We start from the raw sequence: 24,993 nt of genomic DNA, 5'->3' as shown, positions 1-24,993 counted from the left end.
TATAATTTTTAATATTTTTTTATATTTAAGCGGTGATACAATTATTCTTAAAGTATGATAATTTTATCAGGATAAAACACTAAAATTATGAATTATAACTGTTTGTATAATGTATAATTAATCAGAATATATTTTTTTTGATAAAATAATACTATTATTGTTTTGTTTGATATATAATTATTTAATTTAACTGGTTGTTTATTTTTCAGTGTATACAGTTTAATGATTGATTTTACTATTTTTTATTATTATTTTGGGACACATATATAGAAAAAAAAATTGTTATTAATAAGGAATTTAAGTAGAATTAATTAGTTTTTATAAAAAAAAATTGATTTTGTCAATTTACCATATTTTACTTATTGCTTTTAGTGCAATTTTGTAGGGACTAAAATTTTAAATAAGCAAATTTAAAATGGTAGAACCCAAAATATACTTCAAAAATGTATATGTAGATTGAATTTTCAGTTTAGGAAATTTATTAATGTTAATATAATTATGGAGATTGTAAACTTTTGTTATAGAAAATCTGTTGTATATTATTTAAATTTGAGAGATTCTAGCATCCATAAAATAGTTTTGGAGATTTAATGAGTTAAAACTTTAATGGGTAGAGTTGTTTTTGGAAAAATTAGAATGTATAGATGTTGTTAAGATTTTATGGCAATAAATGTAACAAATGTTGATCAATTTAAGAAAGTTTAGTATTTGAATTTCTTTGCAATGTTATTTATGGAATTTCTTCAGGGGTTAATGTTGTAAAAGAAAAAATTAAATAATTAAAATTTAAAGAGCATAAACCAAAATGTACTTCAAAAATGTTAATATAGATGCAAGTATTAAAAAAAGTTACTTATCAGCTATTTAAAATCATAAGATAGTATATGTATTGTTCTTTAATTTATAAAATTAAATGAGAAATTGGAATTTTAGAAGATTTCCAATTAAGTGGACGATATTAGAAAACATCTTGTAATCAATTCAAAAATCCGTGATGGATGATATTAAATCATAGATCTTATTTTTAATTAATTTATACTAATGAGTATCTCACACCTAATCTAAAAATTCTCATATATATATATATATATATATATGTGTGTGTGCGTGTATGTTAACATCATCCAATAAGAAAATCAACATAATCGAAAAGGTTATAAACAGAAAAGAAGAAGGAAAATATGGCAAAGTCATCGAGTTCGTCTCCTTTAAAAAATGTATGTGAAGAAAACAAAACCTCTCTGTGGAAAATAAGGAAGATCTTAACAGAGAAAAGCAAAGGTTCGTTGGAGTTTGATAATAACAACGATATTGAGAACCACATTTTGAGAAATTTGGGCAAGTCCATTATTAGTAGAGTGAAAAAAGATGCTATAAAGATCAAGATTGACGACTACGATACGGGAAGCCAGCACGATGTAATCTTCGGGTACAATCATAAGTCTGATGTCTATTACATTGGAGCATTATGGAGATTGGACGAGCTTGCTGTTGGAGACGAGATAGGATTATTTTATGATCCTATTTCAACGAATCTGTGCTTCTCTGTGTTGAAACAAGCAAAAAATAAACCCTGATGATCACAACTTGTTTTAATTTAGGGTTTAATATACTAGGAAGATATTGTTTTATTGGAAATACAAATATGCATGGATGATTATAATAAACTAGGTAACAACCCGCACATAGTGCGGTACAAAATAATTATTAAATGTTTTTACGTAATTTTTATTCACAAAATCTATTATATTTACCGGTAATTGAAATCTAAAATTTGATTGTGTAGTATATATATATATATATATATAATTTTTGTATAATAATTAAAATTTAACCCGTGAGAATTATTGTAATATCAATTTTATGTTATCATATCATATGAACAAAAAGTTCTTAAAATTTATTTTAAATATTTTATGAAAATGTAATTAAAGGATATAATTAAGTTAGAAAGAGAATATAAAATTTTAATTTTAGGTGTATAAAATGTAATTATGGTTATAATGGTAGATAAATGTAAATGTAATTATTATTAAATGTAATTAATGTAATTATTATTAAATATAATTATTATTAAAAACTGATGACAAATAAAGGAAATAATGTCCAATGTTCTGTGAATGTGACACGTCATTTGTGTGTTTCTCTTTTAATATATAGGAAATTTTAGGTGTTTTTTAATATTATTTTTGGAAAAATATAATGGTATATAAATGTAATTGTTATAAAAAACTGATGATAAGTAAAGAAAATAGTGTTCAGAACTCTATGAATGCGACACATCAGAATTTTGTGTGAGAATGCTTCTCTTTTGATACACAGAGAATTTGCATATATCATATATATATAAATAGATATTCATACAAAATACTTAAGTGTGGTCAGATACTTTTGATGCCAGCTGATCATTTATTGTTTTGGACCAAGCTATGTTTTCCGTTTTGATTTGACATCGGTTGAATCTGGTTATGTCAATATATAATGTTCAAGGTTATAAACAAATATTTGTGACTTAAAGTTCATATAAACTTATGTTTGTTATGGGTCTGGTGCATGTTTTTAAGTAACAAGACTGATACATAATTTTCAGACCTATATATGTTATATGAATAAACAAATGACAATTATCTTCAGTTTGATTAGGTTTATGGTAAACCGATTGAAGATAACTGTATTTCACATTTTTTCCTCTTAATTAGAACAGCTTTGTTTTTCTCATAAGTAGATCGACCGACGACATAACATTTATTACATACACCAACAAAAGCAAATCATTTAAACAATCTTCTATAGTGTATATATAACAAACAAGAGACTTGCCCATAGAGGATCGGGCGAATAATCTTCTTTGTAACTTTTCCTATATTACAAAACAACGCCAAAAGCTTTCGCTTTAGTCTTTAGATCATGTCCACCTTTCTCCTAACATCGATTTTTATAGCCGCCACGCTTATTCTTATGCCGCAACAAACAAATGCGGCTAGAGCGTTCTTCGTGTTTGGCGACTCACTCGTGGACAGTGGTAACAACAATTACTTAGTCACCACCGCTCGTGCCGATTCTCCTCCCTACGGAATAGATTATCCGACAGGTCGACCAACCGGTCGTTTCTCCAATGGCTTGAACCTTCCTGACATTATCAGTAAGACGCCGTGTTCAATTCTTTTCATTTTATTTCAATATTTTTTTTTGGGGGCGGGGGGTTATTAAAAGTGATTTTGCATGGGGATTTAGGTGAACAAATTGGATCTGAGCCTACATTACCAATTCTTAGCCCTGAGCTCACCGGAGAGAAGCTATTGATCGGAGCTAACTTTGCCTCTGCCGGCATTGGGATACTTAACGACACCGGAGTTCAATTTGTAAGTCATTTTATAGCGTTTAATTTAGTACGTTGATTAAACTCCAAACTTGTAAATTTTCATTTTTAAATATATCTTGTTTTGAGTTGAATAAAATGCTTAATTGTTGGATCCTATAATCTAATCTTTCTTTTGTTGGTGTGGATTTATTAATGAAGTTGAACATACTAAGGATCGGTAGGCAATTCGAGCTGTTCCAAGAGTATCAAGAGAGAGTGAGTGAGATTATAGGTTCAGACAAAACACAACAGCTTGTAAACGGGGCTCTTGTCCTCATGACTCTCGGAGGCAATGATTTCGTCAACAACTACTTCTTCCCCCTCTCTTCTAGAAGACGCCAATCATCTCTGGAGGAATTTAGCCAGCTTCTCATCTCCGAGTACAAGAAAATCCTTGTGGTATCCTTTCTTGAGTTACACGCTACAGGTTTAGGTTTGTTTGGTGTCATTTTTTTATGCTTTTGACTCTTATGATACAGAGGCTGTACGAGTTGGGAGCAAGAAGGGTGATGGTGACAGGAACAGGACCGTTGGGTTGTGTACCAGCTGAGCTTGCCTCATCCGGAAGTGTGAATGGAGAATGCGCACCCGAGGCCCAACAGGCTGCAGCAATCTTCAATCCGCTTTTGGTTCAAATGCTTCAGGGACTTAACCGTGAGATTGGTTCTGATGTTTTCATTGGGGCTAATGCCTTTGAGATGAATGCGGATTTCATCAATAATCCCCAAAGATTTGGTGAGTACACTCCTTCAATTGGTATATGTTTGTCCTGAATCACTTTTAGACCTAATTTTGTGCATTTTCATAGGTTTCGTGACGTCAAAGGTAGCGTGTTGCGGGCAAGGAGCATACAACGGTCGAGGCATTTGCACCCCATTATCGAGCCTATGCCCTGACCGCAACGCGTATGCTTTCTGGGACCCTTTCCACCCGACCGAGAAAGCCACCCGACTCATCGTCCAACAAATCATGACTGGTTCGGTTGAGTACATGAGCCCCATGAACCTTAGTACTATCATGGCTTTAGATTCAAGAATATAATCAAGGAAGGAAGCTATCTTTTATGGAATATACCTATATTATATGTGACACACGATGTCTGATATTTAAGTGTAATATCAGTATCTCTATTTTAAGTTTAACAGTTTTCAGTATCGGCTTTAGATACTATTCATGATGTTTCTTAATTTCAGTTTTCCATATGCAATAAAATTTTGCAAGTCTGCCAAACATTGGTAAAGGAACTAAGGACTGTTTTGTTAGTTTTTCTCTCTAGTGAAGAGTCTCTGTCTCTGCTCTGTATTTTCTGTTTTGTTCAATTTTTTTTTGGTTAATTGTCTCTTCAATTTCACGAAGGGCCGCAATTATAGCCACTTCTACATTTATCTTTGTCGATAAATACTTTGCAAATATTTTAAGTTGAAGTGTTTCTAGGCTATGAATGGCCAACATCATTCCACGTGAAAAGAAAGTTAGAAGATTATATATGAAACAAAAAACAATGTATATCGATTTTAGATTATATATCTTTCGTTCCTTCTACAAGTTGCTTTTACTCCAAGTTTGTTCTCACTCAGCCGGAATGTGGACATATTCAATATCATAATCATCAGCTCTAGTGTTTCGTCACACTATGCACCACATCGTTCTCCATTTTTGGTCTCTTTGATACCTCCACATGGGAGCAAGAAAGCAAATATTTATATTATAAACGAAAACATCCAAGAGCTTACACGAGAGAAAGCAAGCAGATATCAAATTTTTTTTTCATCAATTACTGCAGAGCAATATATATAAATAAATGTTTCCTGATATTAATTGTTGTATTGTACTCTTCTTAAAGAGATTTGCTTAGTAACGAAGTTGTTGTTTTTTGAGGTCAATACAGATATAACTTTGCAGAAATACCAGTTTGCTCGTACATATTTGTGTACGACATAAAACAACAACAACAACAAAAAATCAAGAGTGATGACGTGAGTACTGAAGACGTCATAGGACGTTTTAGAGCTTATCTAAGCACAAAATTCAGAGAGAAGTAGAAGAAAATAACTCACCACTATAGGCCAAAAGACTACATATAATAAAACGAGAGAAACCGCTTACGACAAATTTTTAGTTTCTCGTTCTTTCTTTTAAGGTATCTTTTAACAAATTCACAACTATTTTTTTTGGTATTTTTTCTTCTTCTGTTTTTCTTAGTATACAAGTCAGAAATCTCCTATGTGATTGTATTTTATCTCTGGCGACTTCTATCAGAACTTTTGTTCATATATTTTCTTTTTGTCTCAAAGAGATGAATCATTTTTGTTCCCAACTTGGAAACCGACGATTTATATTGTTTCACATTCTTCTACTTCTTCCTCCTCCTTGATCTGATCTCCCAAGAAAATTCATCATGTAAGTTCACTTTCGAATATTTTTCTTAACCTGCATGTTTATGCAACTTGATGAGTATGATTTTAGGGTTTGTGGTTTTGTTTGAGATTAGGGGTGAAGATGATATAGTAGAGCTCTTATGGAAGAGTGGCCAAGTCGTTACAAGCAGCCAGCAGACACAGAGACTCTCCTCCGGTCCTCTACCCATTCTCCGCGGCAGCGGAAGCGGAGAAGGAAATGCTCCTCTACCGCAGCCTCCACCTCCCCTGCATCATCATCATCAGTGTCTCTTCAACCAAGATTATTTCTATTCCGGCGTCTCCACGACTCCGGCTACTCTCCCCCAAAGAAGTTCGGCCTCCATGGCCCCACCACCACTTAGTTCTCAGTACATTATGACACCGGAGAGACCCACCGGTCAAGTTTTGGCCGCGAGAAGGGCGGAGAATTTTATGAACTTCTCGATTCTAAGAGGGAACATATTTACTACTGGCGGTAGAGATGAAGCTGGACCGTCCATGCAGATGAGCTCGAGTGCGACCCCGTCGTCTTTTGCAATTGGACCATGTGTAATACCAGCGACGGCTGAGGGCACCAAGAGTCGAGTGTCGCCCACTTTTACAGTTCCTAGTCGTCGGAACGAAAAGGTGGCTATTGATCAGACAACGGTTTGTGAGATCGCCGAAACAAAGCCGATTCAGATACAACCAGTTACAGAAATTGCCGAAGACAGGAAGCAAAAGGAAAGAGAAGAAACCAGTGCCGAAATCCAGGTGAGTCATAGGCTCATAGCTCCATTAATAGGCTCACTTGCGCACTCATGACTCATGTATATGATAGTTGATGACAGAAGAACACGTTAGTGTATAGGAAAACACTATATTGACTCTCATAATAATTACAATGGTAGTTACACAATATATAATCATTGAATGATACTAAGAATATTCTACAGATTCTAGATGATCCTTTAGTCGTTGTCAATTGTCATGTCGCCGCGTGTTAGTCACTTGACCCATGCATTTTACAAGTCAATGCTTATTTATCTTTTAATTTTTTCGTGGTGTGCAGGGAACTCAAGAAGCTCGTGGTTCACATTCTAGGAAGAGGTCACGAGCTGCAGAAATGCATAACCTTTCCGAAAAGGTTCTTACCTTTCCATTAGAATTTTCAAGATTCTGAGTTTCAACAATGAACTCCCCTATGTTTCATCTCCTCTCCATTTGGTGATAAATTAATGGGTGATCTTCCTTGTTTAATATTAGATTAAAGATACTCATCAAGAAAGAGAAATAAAAGTGTCTTTAGATAGGGCCATAGGGGTTTAGCATTTAATAAATAGAATTCATTAAAGACGCTCTTAATAGAGTTGTGTGATGAGGATGGTCTAAAACTTGTTTTTGTTTTTTAACAGAGACGGAGAGAAAAAATTAACGAGAAGCTTAAGACTCTGCAAGAACTCATTCCTGGATGCAGCAAGGTTATTCACAATTTTTTTTTTTTTGGTAACTACGTACCGTACTTGTTATACTTAACATAAGGATAAGGTTGATTCTGATTTTGTGTCTCTGATCTAATCAGAAGGATAAAGCTTCAACACTGGATAGTGTTATTGAGTACGTGAAATCGGTCCAGATGAAAGAGCAGGTATGCCCTCCAAAACCGAATGTGTGTCTGAACGTGGAAACAACTTAGAAATGAATCTAGTTATGTTGATAAACGTTGAAGAATGTTTAGGTCATGGCTGAGATTTACTATTTGAACCGATGTTGTTATGTTGCCAGATGAAGTCGATGGAACAAGGTATGATGCCACCAATGATGTCTGCGGAGAATACGCCTCAGTTAATGCCCCACATGAGGATGATGGATATGAACCGGCCTCCTCCATTGATACCTTTCTCCGGCACACCTTTTCCTAGGCCGCCTCATGTGGCGGGTGTAGGTCGTCCATCATGCCCAGCGCCACGCTACCCTACTGATCCATCTAGAGTCCATTTACAAAGTCCTCAGCCTAACTCGGTGTCGAACCAGCCTCAGTTTCCGACTTACATGAATCCCTATAGCCAGTTTGTTGGTCTCCACCAGATGCAACAACCTACTTCTTCATTGCATGTAATTTTTTCCTAGTATTCATTGTGCCTATTCCTCTGTTCCTACAATTGATGATGCTCACAAGGTCCTTGATAAAAAAAATTTCTTATAGAGTCAAACAACATCGCATTATTTCAGCCATGCAAGTAGTAGCAAAGAACCTGGTGATGAGGGCAACCAATCAACAGGTTAGTACAAATCAGCGAATACAGGGTTTTCTTGCAAGACAAGTTAATGGTTAATATTCTGACAGATGCATCTACATTGTGTCTTTGCAGGTTGATGTACGTGAAAATAGGAGATCTAACATGTAGATTTGGTCTCTTAAGGTTAAAGGTAGGTAGGTAGGTCTTCTTTACTTTTATTTTCCTGTTTATGCAAATGTCAGAATCTGGAATCGAGGTGGTCAATATATATACACAGGTTGCAAACTTGCAAGGTGGACCATAACTAATAAAAAACACAATGGCTTAGCCAAAGTACATGACCATCCTCGTTTTATGTTACAAATGTGACCAATCACTGTAGGCCAAACAAGTGCGTTAGCGAAAACCAAAACTTAAACATGTTAAATACAAACACTAAAAGCCAAATGCAGACACTCTAACTTAACACAAAGACTCAACTAACAACTCCTTAAGTTGGAGACTGTTGCCTATGACTAATATGACGGACGACGATGAGGAATCAAAATGCCCTACAACAACTATCATGTATTTGTGTGTATTCGAATGGCCTAACGTCATCCTACGAAAGCATAAATCATGTATTTGTGTCTATTCGAATGGCCTAACGTCATCCTACGTCAAAAGAAATGTTTATATAACACATGTAACAATATTGTTTTTGGAAAATGAAAAAGAAGAAATACATTTGGCTGAAAGTCATCAACGTCACACATATATGTAAAAGAAATCGAAAAGATCAGGACACATAGTTTGAGCCAAAAATAAAAAACAGGACGCTGCAGAGGCAATATAAAAATGTTTTATTGATATTGTCGTGCATACTAAGAAGAAGATGTTGTCTTTGTTATAAAAGAAAAACACACACACACACATATATATATATATATATATATATATACTATTACTAGCTTCTTTGTTTCAATCCATAATGAACAAGAAACTAAAGTGGAGAAATAAAAGAGTCGATGCGAAGAGTGACGACGTCATTGTGACTGCTAAAAACGTTCATTGTATTGTATGCATAGAGACACATATCCGGAAATGAGATAGAGACCTTATCCGCAATTCCTAAAATAGACGACATTCTAAAGCATAAAATTTGGGAATGACAAGGATGATGATTTAATCAGTAGAAGGGGAAAGAAAGAAACTCAACGTATCTGACCCAAAAAAACATTTTATATCAAAACTGTTCACTAAGTGGTTTTTTGGAGCTTTCTGGTTAAACGAGACAAAATTCTCTTCCTTTTGAACAATTCACATATAAAAATATAGATATATCTAAAAAAAGATACAAATCACAAAATGTGTGTTTTGGGTTTGTCTGAGAAATTTGCTTCTTTTTTTTGTGGTCTTAATTTATATATAAATAGTTGCTGTTCCCTACTTCAAAAACCAACGACGATGATGATATCTTCTCACATTCTTATAAAGTTATAATTCTACTTTTTCCTCCTCTGCTTGATCAGACAAATCCAATCCATCATGTAAGATTACTTTTGACTTTTGCAAGTTTTTTTTCTTTTTCTTCGGATGTGTCTAAATTTAAGGTTGTTTGAGATTTAGGGGTGAAGATGATTTAGTGGAGCTCGTATGGAAGAGTGGTCAAGTAGTTCAAAGAAGCCATACACAAAGACCCTCCTCTGATAAACCCTCTCATCCTCCTCCTCCTCCTCCTCCTCCTACCATTCTCCGTGGCAGTGGAAGCGGCGGTGGTGGTGGAGAAGAAAATGTTTCTCTTCAGCTTCCGCAGCCTCAGCCTTACATGCATCATCAGAATCTCTTCATTCAAGAAGATGAAATGGCGTCTTGGCTTTACCGTTCTTACAGCCAAGATTATTTCTGCTCCGAACTTTTATACAACGGCGTCGCATCCACTTCTGCTACGCATCCACAAAGCTCTGTCTCGTTGGCACCATCACCCAGTGCTCCGTACATTCTGCCGCCGGAGAGACCCATCGCTCATAATTTGGCCGTGACAAGGGCGGAGAATCTTATGAACTTCTCGTGGCTAAGAAGGAACATATATACCAGCGATAGAGTTGAAGTTGGACAATCGATCCCGGTGCAGGTTGGTTCGAGCGCGACCACGTCATCTTTGGTTACTTTCCCGCAAAGTTTGGCCTCTCTGGCACAGCTACCACCTAGTATTCAGTACATTCTGACGGCGGAGAGACCCACCGGTCAAGTTTCTACGAACTTCTCGAGGCTAAGAGGGAACATGTTTACCGGCGGTCGAGTTGAAGCTGGACCGTCCATGGAGGTGGGCTCGAGCGCGACACCGTCGTCTTCTGCAATTGAATCATGTGTGCTACCACCAACTGAGGGGACGGAGAGTAGAGTGTCGGGCACTTTTGCAGTTCCCGGTCTTGATCGGAAGGGAAAGGCTGTGGCCATTGAGACGGCCAGAACACCAACGTCAGGAGTATGCAAGGCCGAAACAGAGCCGATTCAGGTACAACCAGCGACTGAGATGGGAGTTTCCAAAGACAAGAAGCGAAAGGAGAGAGAGGAAACCGTTGCCGGAATCCAGGTGAGTCACAACTCCGATAGGTTTAAGTTTAACCTCCGTGCCCATGTAAAGTTCAACCTTTCCATGTTTCGTGGCGTACAGGGAACTGAAGAAGCTCGTGGATCAAAATCTAGGAAGAGGTCACGAGCTGCAGAAATGCATAACCTCGCCGAAAGGGTTCTTATATTTTCCTTTATGGTTTCCAACAATGGACTCTCTGTTTGATCTTTCCTTTTAAAACTTGTTTTTGTTCTTAACAGAAACGGAGAGAAAAGATCAACGAGAGGATGAACGCCCTGCAAGAACTCATTCCTGGCTCCAGAAAGGTGTCGTTCACAATTTTTTTTATAACTTGTTTGTTATGAAACGTAAGGTTGTTTCTGATTCAGATTTGTTCTGTCTATATACTCTGATCAGTCTGATAGAGCTTCAATGTTGGAGGATGTTATTCAGTTCGTGAAAAAACTACATAGCCAAATACAGGTATGCCCTCAACAATAGAATGTGTGTTTGAACATGGAAATAGCTTAGATGAATCTAGTTATGTGGGGATGACTAGAGGTTTTTTGTGTGTCTACCTACGTACCGACCAACATCTCCGCAGGTTTTGTTTTCTAAACAGTTTAGGTTTAATGTCCGCAGATTCATCTTCTTGGAAGGGTTATAAAGTTTCATGGGAGATAATTGCAAATCTTATAAGTCTCTACTTGGAAAATACTGGTACTTGGATTAAATGAGATGACCTTATAATTATAACTGATTCCACTTATTATGCCTTGTTCTTGAGGTCTTACTTTACGGTTTTGCTTCACAACTTTACAGGATTATATATGTCTTCATGACATGACTGAGATTTTAATATCTGAATCGATTTTGTTATGCCAGATGATATCTAGGGGACAAGATATCATGCCGCCTGTGACGAATGCAGGGAATATGCAACAGTTCATGCCTCAGATGGGCATGGGGATGATGGGTATGAATCAGCCTCCATTTAGACCATCACCTAAGCCGCCTCATATTGCGGATCCACCATATCCAGCACCGCACCACCCTTTTCCAAACATTCAGACCTCTGTCCCATCCACAGTTCATTTACCAACACCGCAGCCTAACATGGTGCCGAACCAGCCGCAGTTTCCGGCATACATGAATCCTTATAGTCAGTTTCTTGGTCCCCACCAGATGCAACAACCTCCTCCTCCTCCATCGCAGGTAATTCTTTTCCTAGTATATCCATTGTGCTGTTCTCTCTTCCATAGGAATGATGATGCTCACGAAAGTCTTTTTAAAAATCTGTTTCGTATAGAGTCAAACAACATCACAGCTGAGTGTAAGCAAGGCAAGTACTAGCAAGGAACTTGAGGATCAGGACAACCAACCAACAGGTTAGTAAGAATCAGGGAATGAAGTATTTCTAGCGAGATAAGTTAATGGTCAAGATACTGACATAGGCATCTCCATTGTGTGGTTGCAGGTTGATGTTCTCCAAGGAAATCACAACTTTGAAGAAAACCAAAGTGGCTAACAAGTAGAAAGATGGTATGTCTGTCAGTCTGTGTAAGGTTTATGTAGGTCCCTTTTATGTTACAACGTAGAATCTATGGTGTCAATGTATACAGGTTGCAAGGTGGGCAAAGAGAAGAGAGACGTTTGTGCATTACACCCTAACCTTGAACTCCCTATAAAAACTATCGTGCCAATACATTAATAAAGGAGCAAAAGTAATAGCTAAATTGTTGAGACTATTATGTTACAAGTGTAAAGTGCCATTTTGACCGGCTAACATCTCCTATGTCAAAAGAAATATTTATATATATATAGCATTTGGAAGTAGTAGCTGCGTCAAAACTCAAAAAAACATGTTCTGAAATATAACGCGAAAATGGCTAACTATTTTATTGATATTGCAGAGAGGATGGTGTGAGAAGAAGTCTGTTTGTTTCCTAAGGTTGATACAAAAATCTCACTATTATTATAGTATATATTTTTCTGATGTTTCTTGTTAACACGTACATGTGGGAGCTATGAGAGTGTGATCAATGGAGTTGTTGACGTCATTTGGGAATATACCAAAAGTCACAGCACGCACGAAGACACTCATTTCCAGGTAGAGACAGATATGGAGCTTATCTAAGCACAAAATCAAATGGAATCAGACAATGGAGAAGAAAATATTCAAGCAATGTGACCCACCACTATTAAGGGTTTCTAACTCGCAAATCAACGAATCTGGTTTCTGGGTGTTTCCCTTGGAGCTTTGTGGGTAAACGACATATTTTTACCTATATCAGATACTTACATCATATCCAGCACGGCACTGCCCTTTTCCAACACACCAAAGCTTCTGACTCATCCAGAGTCCATTTACCAAGTCTGCAGCGTGTACCCCATTGTTGAACCAGCCTCGATTTTGGACTTACATGAGTCCCTATAGCCAGTTTGTTTGGTCTCCACCAGTTGCAACAACCACCTCCTGATGCTCACAAGATCCTTTAAAAAAATGTTCTCATATAAGAGTCTAACAATATCACAGCAGAGTAGTAGCAACGAACTTGAGGATAACCAACCATTTTCTTGCGAGATAAGTTATGGTAAAAATTCTGACAAATGCACCTCCATTGTTTTCAGGTTGATGTTGTAGAGCTAAAAGGACCAATTCTCCAAGCAAATCATTATTGCGAATATAAATAACCAGTGAGCTAGCATGAAGATTTTGTCTGTCTTTCTAAGGTTGAAGTGAGTGCTTTTTTTAGTTCTCTCCCCCTGCTTCTGTAAATGTCACTATCTGGAATGTAGAATCTAGGGAAGTTAATATATACATGTTGCAAGGTACGCCACAGAAGAGATGTTAGATACACCAAAACGGTGAAGTCGTTTTTTATAGCCCATAAACATTTCACTTGAATTGTAACAAACACACTAAGCAAGAATACTTGTGGAACTTATGTTCTGAAGAGACTTCGATCACTGCTTGTCATTTACTCTTGGAAATGTTTGATAGAATCTGAAAAGAGAAAAAAAAACGAAGTGAGAAACTTGGCAGAGGCGGTTTTGCTGGTCATTGATTATTGCAAATTCGTAAGAAGGCTTTTAAAGACTGTGTATGTACCTTGTCTGTGAATTCGCGGAATGCTTCTACCCGCATCGCTTCATCGAGTTCCTGATAGATGCACAAATAGTTTCGTCAAATCTTGTTACTGACATCAATAACGAACCTTTGATGAAACCGTGACACAAAATGAGATATACCTGTAATGGGTTGGAAGAGCTATCAATATTGTAGATGAGTTTCTGAAGGGCTTCATCCTTTAGAGCTTCTCGGATTTCACTAGAAGAAGCTGCAAAAAGTATTCAGATTTAGAAATGGCCTACGAAGCTATAAATTTGTTCAAGCGTTTGTTATCCAATTATTTGAGTAGATGTATTGAAACTCGCCAATTACTTCTAATCTATATGAGAGTAAGTAGGGAAGAACATTACCAATAGCCTCGAGCTGTGCCTTCTCTAAAACAAACTTTTCTTCCTCTACATGTAACGGTCTTGCTACCGGAATCTCCTTGGCAGGAGATGCAGCTACAAAACCAAGGTTCAAACGTTTTATTGGTAATGCTACTTTAGAGGTATTGAAACTCACTCATCCCATGAATCTAAATGCGACTAAAAAGTTAGGAAGAGCCATACCACTAGCCTTATGCTGTGTCTTTTCTACAACATCATTAGCTTCCTCAACAACTACGGATCTTTCCACCGGGACTTCCTTTGCTGGAGAAGCTGCTACAAAACCAGATCATGACTCAAACTATGATTCACACTGAGAAACTTACCAAACAAAAAAACTAATGAATAAATGCACTAACCTGGATTTTCCTCTGTTGAAGAAGGTTTAGCACATGGAGTCTCTGCATCATTAGTCAGATTACATACTAAGTAAGAACCACGTCAACATAAACCTAAAGTAAAATCAAGACTGTTTCAGCTAAAACAAAATTGAAGCAAAACAGATTAAAAAAAAGAAGCAAATTTCCTCTATTTGGCGTCCAATGAAATAAGTCAGGTCACGCAAAACAAGCAAAGTAGAGACGCTCATTGAAATCAATTTACAAAGTCGAACACTTTAAAGGTCTTATATTATAAATATCAATCAGGGAGCTAAAAGAAAACAAAAAGGACTCACCTTTATGTGTCTTGAAACAAGCCAATGAACAGCTACAAGGACAGCCACAGAACCCAAGTAAGAAACAATGATGAAAACCTAAATATAAACAGAGAGACGAAGAAGAAGACTTACTAAGGAAGAAGACAAGAAGGACACTTGTACTTGGATACAACGTTCTTGCAGATTTCGCATGTTTGAGCTGCTCGAGGACACATCTCTCTCAACGACGGACGCGATTCAGGGAAGAGCAAGAGAAACCTCAATCGAGAAGAGACAATGGGTTTTTTTTACCTCTTTGACAGAGAAAAATAAAAAAGCCCAATGGGCCTAACACTGTTGATTTAAGTCGCGGAGGACTTTTTTGTGTGTGAATTTTTCAGGATTCATCAGAATCAGACAGAAGCGCCGGAGAAGAAGATGAAGCTGAAGCAATTAGAAGGCTTGTTGGGTGATCTTGAACAGTTCTCTAATCCTATAGTATGTTAAATGATTTGTTCTTTCTTCCTATTGAATTATAAAAATTGAGCCTTTTTTTGTTCTTTGATGATTTCGTCGAATAAACTTTTGTGTGTTTTTGATGATTTGTGTGGCAGGTGGAATTGGAGCAATACCCAACTGGTCCTCACATTGCTTCTCGTATGCTTTTCACTGTAAATCCTTCCTTCCTCTTCTCAAAAAGTTTATTGCTTTTGTTGTTTACATACACCTTTTGGGCAATGAGGACTTTCGTAATTGTCTCACTGTGCGTTTTGCTTGACTCTTATGTTTTTATTTGGTTGACTCATAAAAGTCTAGTAATGATTGAAATGTAACGTCTTTAGTTGCTATTGCTTTGTTCATGTTCTTCAAGAAGCGTGAAGTGTGTGTGAGTGTGTGTTGAATCTGTATCCTTGTTTAGGCAGAGAATTCATATGGAGACATAACTGATAAGATCGTTGCGGATTTTGGATGTGGTTGTGGTACTTTAAGTGTTGCTGCTGCTCTTCTAGATGCAGCGTGAGTTATTATTCATCTCTTCTCTCATCAATGCATCTAATATTCATCCTCTGTGGTTATTAATCTTTTTTTTTTGGTGCTTAAACAAAACAGGTCTGTGATTGGATTCGATATCGATCCTCAGTCTCTTGAAACAGCAACACTAAATGCAGAGGAGCTTGAGGTTTCTTTTTAAAGTTCTTCTTTATGTATAATGAGTCTTCCTTTTGGTTGGTAGCAATACAGTTGCTATAAGATTGTTAGTTTTGCAGGTGGAGATAGATTTCGTTCAGTGTGACATTACAAAGTTAGAGTTAAAAGGTACAATCTCCTTTCCTTCAATAATTTAGTCAACGAAAACAAGAATCCGCTGGTGACATTTTTGTGTCTCGATGAATTGTTTTAGGCCAGATTGTGGATACTGTAGTAATGAACCCTCCATTTGGTACACGAAAGAAAGGAGCTGACATGGAGTTTCTCTCTGCGGCAATGAAGGTACCAAAAACAGCAAAGAAAATCTCATATTTACTGTTTTCTGAATTTCATCGATCATATTTTGTTATGCAGGTCGCCTCACATGCAGTTTATTCCTTGCATAAGACATCTACCAGAGAAGTAAGCAATGCCTTCCTTCTTCCTAATAGTAGTAACTACTTAGTATTCACCCTCAATACATTTCTTGCTACTAACAGCCTTTACATTCTCGCAGCACATTAAAAGGGCGGCTTTGCGTGATTTCAATGCGAAAAGTGCTGAAGTTCTGTGCGAGGTTGGGCTTAAAAGATTTGAAAGTATCGTATAAACCTCTGATGTGAATGTGTCTGATCATTTTAACTTATTCATATTGTTTCCCTTTGCAGCTCCGGTATGACTTGCCAAAACTCTATAAGTTCCACAAGCGAAAAGAAGTCGATATTGCTGTTGATCTCTGGCGTTTTGAGCCTAAACATAACTAGACCGTCACGATCATGTAATGTTTTTAGCTTTGTGTTAAGATTGATAATACATGGAAGGATTTATATTATGAACTCTAGTTTTATTAAATCAACCTCATTTTCGTGAACAAAAGTACAGCTTTCCATTGAATATAGGTGGCAGCTTATCCACGAAAGTACAGCTTTCCATTCTATATAAAAAACAAAGGGTATTTCTCAAATCATACTGTAGCAGTTGAGCCTGATACGAATTGTTTCATACAACCCTGAGCAGTGAATTTAGTGATCTCAGATGATAATACTCGACATCAATGCCTTGAGATCCGATACAAAAAGCTTCTACAACAGGATATTCCAAAGATGATTGTACTTTCACAAGTCTGTTAGTTTGAGTTGAACTTGTGTTACACTGTCTTAAATCCTCTTGACCATAAATTATATTATGCTTTAGTTGATGAAGAAAAAGTCAATGGAAGTTCTTGGATACGGTGGTGGTCATTTGAACTAAGTTGAAATTGAAAACTACATATCAATAATTGAAAGTTTGAAATTATATGAAGATGCATTGTAATAGTATTACAAGATTAAGTCGTTTTTTTTAATTATTTATTTTGTTGATGTATCTCTTTCTCCAAACCCAACATAACAATGAGTAGAGAAAAGAACGCAAAAAACACCAAAGGAATATATGTTCTACTACACAGTACCAATCTTTTTTATTTGAACAAACTAAAAAGTCGAATAACTCGAACTTAATTTAAAACCAAAATGTCCCTCCTAGTAGAACATTATACAAGAAAGTCAGAATAAGAAATGACGTGTTCGTAAACTTTGTATTAACATAATACTACATTCTATTAAATTAAATAGCAGGATATCAAATAATAGCAGAAACAGCATGGATGCCAACTGAATTGAAAAATAAAAACAAATCAGCCAATCGATCAAATCTGTACTATCTCAAAGATTGTTAAAAAGTAATCATTCAGAAAGGAAAGAAGAAAGAGTTGGAAAGGTATTTGAGTATTAGTTAATTTTGTGGAGGAAGCTTCATCGAACACAAAACTCCTTAGTTTAATCGCTTAGAACTAATAAAGATTCAGCATCAACGATTCTCCATGATTTAATTATATCTTCTCTCACGTGGGACGAACATTTCGTAACCTTATCGACTACTACATACTCATTTATATCTTACATAAACAAATTTAACAGAATCTCTTACTTTGGCAATTACTATATCTCTTAAGGGCTAACTCATCATATTAATAAGTCATATCAACATAGTCATGATCGATTTCTTTATGCATGATTCATGATTCATGAATGCAAATTTTACTAGAATGAGAATATGGATAGTCCTTTAAGTGGTTAGTAAGTATATGTATATAACTTTACTCACACACACTATCATATCTAAAAACTTGTTATCCGACGGAAGAAACTTAACACTTTTTCAATGCGACCACACAATTAATAAATGTGGGTAAACAATGCCATTAAAGAAGAACAATATCAGAAAACAATACATTAAAAATTGAAGACTTATATAATAAGGATTCTATATATGATATGAGTCCAATAATTTAGGCATAACCTTAAAAATGAACCAACATGTCCATAAGCCCATATCCAAGGATAGATCACGCAAGACAACTAGCTAGGGATGTAGGTTTTAGCTGCAAATTTCCATTTTAGTTTATTTTCATATATGCTTTGGAAGAAAGAGAATGAAGACCTAATCCATTTTGCAATAACCTTAATAACCATATTTAGTTATTATGAGATTTCGGAGATGACGACGTCCATAAATTTGCTTATTGTTGTTATACAACTTCGAAATATTTGCATTTTTTATGTAGCTACGTAAACAAACGTACTTATATTACTACAACTACTACTAATACGAGTTTTAAATTTGTGAAAAATATAAATAACACGAATGCTGTGCACCAATAACACTACTAATATAATGATGATTGATGAACGAACCAATAATTTTGAGTTTTTTGTTTAAGATTGCGCTCTTTATGAAGTATAAAAATGTATCATTCCTGTTTGTAAACATGATTCATTTATTGGTGTGGCCACCAATTATCAATCTTAACATAAGATATATATAGCTTGCTTAATAGTTTATGGTCAACTTTATCATTCTAAAATAGTGCAAGATCGAAAGAAAAGCAATGCAATTGTATGCAAATGCAACTAAACAATAGTATATATAATTAACCAGATGATCATGTAGACAAATCATATCATTGTATATGGCAGTATAATATATAATCTAAAGTGAGTTTGGTAGACAACTAGATAGAGATTACCTTGGAAACTGCGATATCAGCTTCCTGAATCTCTGAAGCCCTTGCATGTGGAGAGATGCTCTTTCTTTTTTGTCAAACACTTCGCCTTTTTATTTCCTTTATCTTTTCTCCTAAGCTTAATTTAAAAATCAAAACCTTTTTTACCTTCACAAGTTAAATAATTAAGTACGATATAATGTATAATAATCGTTAGAACTTTAGATGTGAACACATGACTCTTATTATATTGTATACGGTGCTTGATCTAGCGCCATATAAGTCAACAAAATTTGAATTTGTTAAATAGTCTCAAATTATATAGTATCGACGTCTGCATTACATTCTGCAAAATCGTAACGATCGAAGACCAGGATAAAAACAATTGTCGGATAAAATACATCACATGTGTAAGGAAATCTTCAGAATACTTTATTTATATAACTTGATATAGTTGTTGAAATTTGAACAGCCAGTTGGTTTTTTGGTACATTATGCATGTGTGTTTATGTGACCAGGATCTCCTTTATTATTAGTCTCCATAACTGAAGCCAAATTAATTTGGATATATACCTTATTAGATATCTTTAATTAAACAGTTAATATGACTATATATGTTACCTTATTATTAAGCCCATGCGTCCATGATCTACACGTCTCTTGCTCGAGTACAGAGAATAAATTTTTAATAAACGACCGCTGCAGGGAAGATTGAAGACAAAAACTTTTCTTTCATTTGTAAGAATTAACAAAAATAAGATTGATAATATCACCTCCTTTAGAATATATTTAAAAAACAAAAAATTTCACCCACTCATTTATATTTTATGTATGTTACATTTTTTGTTTTTTGGAATGTACCTTCTTCTTTAGGTTTCATTGATATGCATAAGTAATTATTAATTGTTGATGGTAATTAATTAGGGTTAGATCTTTATAATTCTTTATTGTTTAATCCAATTATCGCATCTATACGTATATAAAAAGTTGGTCTCTGATCTTGCTATACTTTGTAATACCATCAAGTTTATCTAATATTCCTCAAAAAAGCTAACGATCACATCAGTATTTTATCATTCAAAATTATGTCAAATCAAAACGAAATATTGCATACTTAAGGATTAATTATGATATAGAATGGAACTTTATGTTTGATTGGTTGTCAAGGTAAGTAAGAGGATCAATAAGATTTGATTTGGCCTCATATTTTATTAAAAAAAAGGTATTTTAATTTATAATATGACAACATTTAAAGAAATATACAGAAAGATATATAGACAGTAGTGTAATGTATAGTGTAGCAGGGGGATGCATGTGCAGAAAATCTACGGTAGATATTATATAATGGATTTAAAACTAATTTTTGGTGTTATATATGCAGCGATTATATAATTTTAGTTATTTATATCAGTGTTGTTGTCACATTACGTTATCATATGAGTTCAAATACGTATGTTCATGACATCTAAATTAAAAAAAAATGTGGAAGTAAACGGTGAAAAAGAAGTTGTAAATAATTATAAACATTTTTATGTCCCAAACATATGCTTTAGTTATAGCGAACATGATAGTCTTGTAGACCATACAAAAGTAGTTTATCACTGCGAAATATATAGAACGGATGTGATCTACACACGACCGGCCGACCGGGGATATCCAAAACGTGCTACTAGTAAGGAAAGAACTCGCGAGCTCTATGTCCGCAAGAAGAGACCGAAGCCGGATTATTTTCTCGATAATTTTTAGCATGTAAAAATACAATTACTGTGCCATTCAAAATCAAAGCCTATCTATTGATTAAACATATCAATAAAATATTAATTTGACATATTAATCAAATTTAAAGTGGCGTCATTACTAAGAAAGAATATTAATTCGTTAGCATCTGACCTACAAGTGGCACACACCTGTTAGTTCCTTGTCTTTTTTAAAATGTGACCCTTTACTAATTAAACTACTTATTTATCGAGTTTATATATATTAACTTATTAAGGCTAGGAGAGATGTTCGGGGGATCACATGATTCACGACATAAGTATATTGCAATTAATAATTAGTATTTTGGGCTAACAAAATAGGATAACCATAGCTAATAGAAATAATAAATGTTTTTTTTTATATATAGTTTGTCTCTATACTATAGCTAAAACTCGTCGGCTCGTATTTATAAAGGAGCCACACCAGAACTGAAGACATTTTAAGAGGCTAGTTATTAGATAATGGTTAGTTAGATAAAATATATACACTCAATGTCTACTCGATCAGTGTCTTTAGAAAGTGTAAAAATAACTCAATTTGCTGATACGAATTTATTTATTTTTTGGTTGATATGAACTGTTAGACTCTCTTTGAGCTTTATATCTGATTAGAGAAAACTGTTAAACCATTAAAAAAAAATTGCATCTTTACGAAACAAATGGAGTGAAAAATCATTTTTGGTGTGCCACTATTCCAAATCCGAGGAGGGCATGGACCGAGTGCTATGTCACTGACTTTATAACCAATTAATTATGATATAGAAATAAAACACGTTTAAAGAACATTTTATTTGTTGGCATGGTGACAACTCCTTTTTTTTTTGTTTTAATGAAACTACATTGAACTCCCTTTTGAGAAAGGCAAATGACATATGTATATATATGACGAATAAAAGAAGAAAGACATGTATATATAATATAAATATACATACTAACCAATAATACATTATATTTTTTTAAAAATAAACTATTTTCCGTTTTTACAAAACATAGTTTCGACACATATCATATAAATCAAAAAGTTATTATTGTAAAATATGACCTTATTTAATGTAATTTATTAGATGATAACGACTCAAATTCAAAAGAGAAAAATTAGCTTTAGATTAAAGTAGACGAGATTTTTTTTAATAACACTTTTCGTGAAACGGAAATAATTGACAAATGTAAAATTGTGGAAAATAGAATTGAGATTCTTTTATTTTGTCGGTGTATATATAATTTTGTGTATAACATAATACTGTCTTATTTAAAATTTAACTAAATCTTCGCATTTTAATAATTTCTTAGGTTTTGGTGTGTACTAATTAAATATTGGACATCCTCTTTATATTATAAAAGCGGAAATATACAACATTGTTTTGTAGATTATATAATTTTAATAAGTTAGTTACAAATAGGTTATACATTAATGATAGATTAATTGGTTACAAATAGGTTATACCGAAAATCTTAAAGAAAATATTCTAAAGAATCATATCATCTAACTTACCATATTAATTTCTTTTATTAAATTATTCATCAAATAAAATCTTTTAATATCTAACTTAACATATTAATTTGTTAATTATCCTTATACTTCACCTCTCATTTTTATATATGAGTCTATTTTTTGAAACAAATAAATTATCATATTATTTATTATAATTAAAAAATAGTTTTATTTCTGGATATACCATAAGTTGAATTTTTAAAAAGAAATATAAATTGTTCAATCAATAAAATAATCAATCTTTAGTAATATTATTCTTTAGAAATAATATTTTTATTGAATTAAAAATTTTACTGAGTAACGGGTCAAAATTTGAATATTTAAATTCAAATTTACAAAATTATGTCTTATAATGACATTTCAAGTCATGATGTAGAATATACATTGTTGAAATAACTTCACATATATAATATAATACAACATATTAAAATTTTATTTTAAAATCAAAAATATTCAAAATTTTATATAAAATAAAATTTAACTAGTGTTATAGCACGAGTACTTATCTAGAATCATTAACAATATAAAACTTACAAAATATGTTTTTTTTTTAAGCCATCATATTTAGCATATGATTTTATTGCATAATGTTTTATCAAAAACAATCACATAAATTATATTTTATATAAAAATTATAATATAAATAAAATGAATTTCAACCCGTGTTCTAGCACGAGTCTTAATCTAGTTCTTTTAGTATAGTACATAACTTAATGGACTATAGTTTTTATATGATAAAAGGCGTTAAAAACAAAACAAAACTATGATGTAATTTTTTGTGATTGAAATAATTTTTTGTAATATTCTTACGATATATATATATATATATATATATATATATATATATATATATATTTGGCTTGAAAGTATTTGGGTTCAAAATTAGGCATTGTTCTATAAGAGAAAACTCCACAGTTCATTTTGATCAGATTAGAATTTTGGTATGTATATTTTACATTCAAATTTATTTTTACTAGAAATGTTTACAATACTATTGTTTCTTACAAAATGACCATTCAATTATGATCATAAACTAAAAAGAAACAAAGAAACAAACTATCTTTATGGTTAAATATTAAAATTATGAAACACAAAAAAGCTTCTGAAAAATAATAACGAAAACAAAAGAAAAGTGTAAGTGTTGCAACTATAAATTAAGGTTGGTGATGTACACACGTGTACAATAAAGATACTACAAAAAGCTTCAATTTTAATATTTTTAAGATGAATATTTTGAAACTGTAATTTGAATATGACTTTGACTTCATACACTATGGGTTGGAATGGTAACAACGGATTTGGTTATGCGGAACAAATGATTTGACAGTGCGGTACGGTTCAATTGCGGTTCATACGGGATAAATGTATTTGCGGGACAAGTGCGGTTAATGCAAAATAAGCGGTATGGAATGATGTTTGATTGGTGAAAAAATATTTGCGGTACACTATAAAATATATGACTTGTAAAAAAATAAAAAAATGGATTACATATTATAAATTTTTTATTGTTGGATAAAAATTATGAAAACATCATATAATTTCTAAATAAGTAATGTAACATTTAAAATCAAATATTTTTTAAAATTGCTAAAACATAACTAAATTACATAATTACACATTTAAATTCACAAACTCTTATGTAATAATAATAAGATTTATAGAAAAAGTTAACTAGAATTTTTTTTTTAATAGTAATGGCTACTAAAAGAAAAATGAGAAAAATGATTTTTTTTTCTTTAAATGGTATGAGAGAGAAATTATGTATAATATTTCTGAATATTATTTTGTGTGTTTATGTTAAATAAATATACAGATTTATTATTATAAAAATATATATGTTATCCAGTGGATGCGGATTTCATGAACCGCTGGTTATTAGACATGTTACAAAATGAAGTGCGTTTTTTTATTTGATAGGCAATACTTGTTAGCCTAGAATACCGCAAATCAATATATTTTTTGAAATGAAAAAACGCATATTCATGTTAACAATTGTGATTGGTGTTCTATATGCGGTTTTGTAATTTTTTCAGAAATCCGCATTTGGTATTGTTACCAATCACTACCTATAATATATATGTACTAATTAAATTACATTGAAGTCATTTTAACATTAATAATATAGTTCGATTGCTTTCCTTTTCTGCTTTTCTTGGTGTCTTTCTCGACAGTACATACCCTAAAAAGTAAAATACGAATCTCAAAGCTATATATTTATATCTAATTGCTGCCCCAGAAAAATCATTTGTGGATACCAGATTTATTGTTATATATGAATACGCAATAATGTTAAACCAAGTATAGAAAAAAAGTAAGGAAACACGGTGTCTAATTAGATTATAATACATTTCTGGTTAAATATGATGGAAGTTTACAAAATTATTAATAAAATAAGAATAAACATATGTGTTAAAAGTTAAAACTGTTAACTGATAATTAATATCATACGTTGAACGTAAAGAGTAAAAGAAACAGTATTGTATTATGCTCCGATCTATATGTATATTAAAATGTAATTGTAGTCTTTTGCGTTGGAAGTCATCCAAAACTGAGAAAAAAATGAAAAATATTATAAAATCACGATTAAAATATTGGACAATCATTAATTAATAAATGTATTTTCTTTTGTCAGAATTAATTGGGAATCAAATAAGGGCATAAAATCTATGTAATGTATGTATGTGTATGTGTGTGTGGGACGTATCTAATGAAATCTGGACACAATCTGATCCAGCGATGCAGTAGTTACTGATCTTAATAACAAACCATAAAAAAGATTTTTTATTTATTTATAAAAAGATAAAATAAAAAAGCTTATAAAGAAGAGATCACCATTAGAGAT

At 33.5% G+C, this 24,993-nt stretch overlaps 6 protein-coding genes across 10 annotated transcripts; 5 read left to right on the top strand and 1 right to left on the bottom strand.

Moving 5' to 3' along the window:
- The first annotated feature begins 1,111 nt into the window (after positions 1-1,111).
- On the top strand, positions 1,112-1,783 carry LOC104727693 (uncharacterized). The gene has a single exon (XM_010446776.2). It carries the CDS (start codon positions 1,182-1,184, stop codon positions 1,575-1,577), a length of 396 nt encoding a protein of 131 aa, XP_010445078.1. The 5' UTR covers positions 1,112-1,181; the 3' UTR covers positions 1,578-1,783.
- A 724-nt stretch (positions 1,784-2,507) lies between these two features.
- Positions 2,508-4,605, top strand: LOC104721991 (GDSL esterase/lipase At4g28780). Its single transcript, XM_010440081.2, has 5 exons — positions 2,508-3,142; positions 3,235-3,362; positions 3,521-3,760; positions 3,841-4,096; positions 4,170-4,605. Exons 1-5 carry the CDS (start codon positions 2,908-2,910, stop codon positions 4,400-4,402), a joined length of 1,092 nt encoding a protein of 363 aa, XP_010438383.1. The 5' UTR covers positions 2,508-2,907; the 3' UTR covers positions 4,403-4,605.
- Positions 4,606-5,801: 1,196 nt separating this feature from the next.
- On the top strand, positions 5,802-8,026 carry LOC104727692 (putative transcription factor bHLH056). The gene is given in 7 exon segments (XM_019231772.2): positions 5,802-5,834; positions 5,836-6,513; positions 6,812-6,886; positions 7,155-7,220; positions 7,322-7,387; positions 7,525-7,854; positions 7,946-8,026. Coding segments are annotated over 7 exon segments (1,329 nt in total).
- A 1,392-nt stretch (positions 8,027-9,418) lies between these two features.
- LOC104721990 (putative transcription factor bHLH056) lies at positions 9,419-13,368 on the top strand. Of its 4 annotated transcripts, none has more exons than XR_757096.3 (9): positions 9,419-9,508; positions 9,588-10,554; positions 10,636-10,710; positions 10,794-10,859; positions 10,951-11,016; positions 11,419-11,748; positions 11,843-11,921; positions 12,011-12,075; positions 12,156-12,367. XR_757096.3 is itself a non-coding variant. In XM_010440080.3 (8 exons), coding segments are annotated over exons 1-8 (1,590 nt in total). In that variant the 5' UTR covers positions 9,419-9,506; the 3' UTR covers positions 12,016-13,368. The 4 variants fall into 4 exon arrangements, 2 of the variants coding, with proteins under 2 accessions (XP_010438382.2, XP_087330494.1); XR_015571982.1 differs by adding an exon at positions 11,176-11,253 and having other exon boundaries at positions 12,011-12,367; XM_010440080.3 differs by having other exon boundaries at positions 12,011-13,368.
- LOC104721989 (uncharacterized) lies at positions 13,337-14,957 on the bottom strand. 2 transcript variants are annotated; one of them, XM_010440076.2, is made up of 8 exons: positions 14,825-14,957; positions 14,711-14,742; positions 14,394-14,435; positions 14,218-14,310; positions 14,017-14,109; positions 13,786-13,874; positions 13,646-13,696; positions 13,337-13,540 (listed from the first exon to the last, which is right to left on the bottom strand). In XM_010440076.2, exons 1-8 carry the CDS (start codon positions 14,905-14,907, stop codon positions 13,511-13,513), a joined length of 513 nt encoding a protein of 170 aa, XP_010438378.1. In that variant the 5' UTR covers positions 14,908-14,957; the 3' UTR covers positions 13,337-13,510. The 2 variants fall into 2 exon arrangements, with proteins under 2 accessions (XP_010438378.1, XP_010438381.1); XM_010440079.2 differs by having other exon boundaries at positions 14,218-14,307.
- Positions 14,958-15,067: 110 nt separating this feature from the next.
- Positions 15,068-16,735, top strand: LOC104721988 (uncharacterized). Its single transcript, XM_010440075.3, has 9 exons — positions 15,068-15,169; positions 15,286-15,342; positions 15,591-15,688; positions 15,782-15,851; positions 15,940-15,988; positions 16,074-16,162; positions 16,235-16,282; positions 16,377-16,436; positions 16,528-16,735. The coding sequence occupies exons 1-9, from the start codon at positions 15,110-15,112 to the stop codon at positions 16,621-16,623; spliced, it is 627 nt and encodes a 208-aa protein (XP_010438377.1). The 5' UTR covers positions 15,068-15,109; the 3' UTR covers positions 16,624-16,735.
- Positions 16,736-24,993: the final 8,258 nt, after the last annotated feature.

The sequence above is a fragment of the Camelina sativa genome, chromosome 11 (genome assembly GCF_030686135.1).
Source record: "Camelina sativa cultivar CO46 ecotype springtype chromosome 11, ASM3068613v1".
In the NCBI taxonomy this organism is placed as follows: Eukaryota; Viridiplantae; Streptophyta; class Magnoliopsida; order Brassicales; family Brassicaceae; genus Camelina; species Camelina sativa.
Note: the sequence above shows the minus strand (reverse complement) of the source record. Positions and strands in the feature narration are given on the sequence as shown.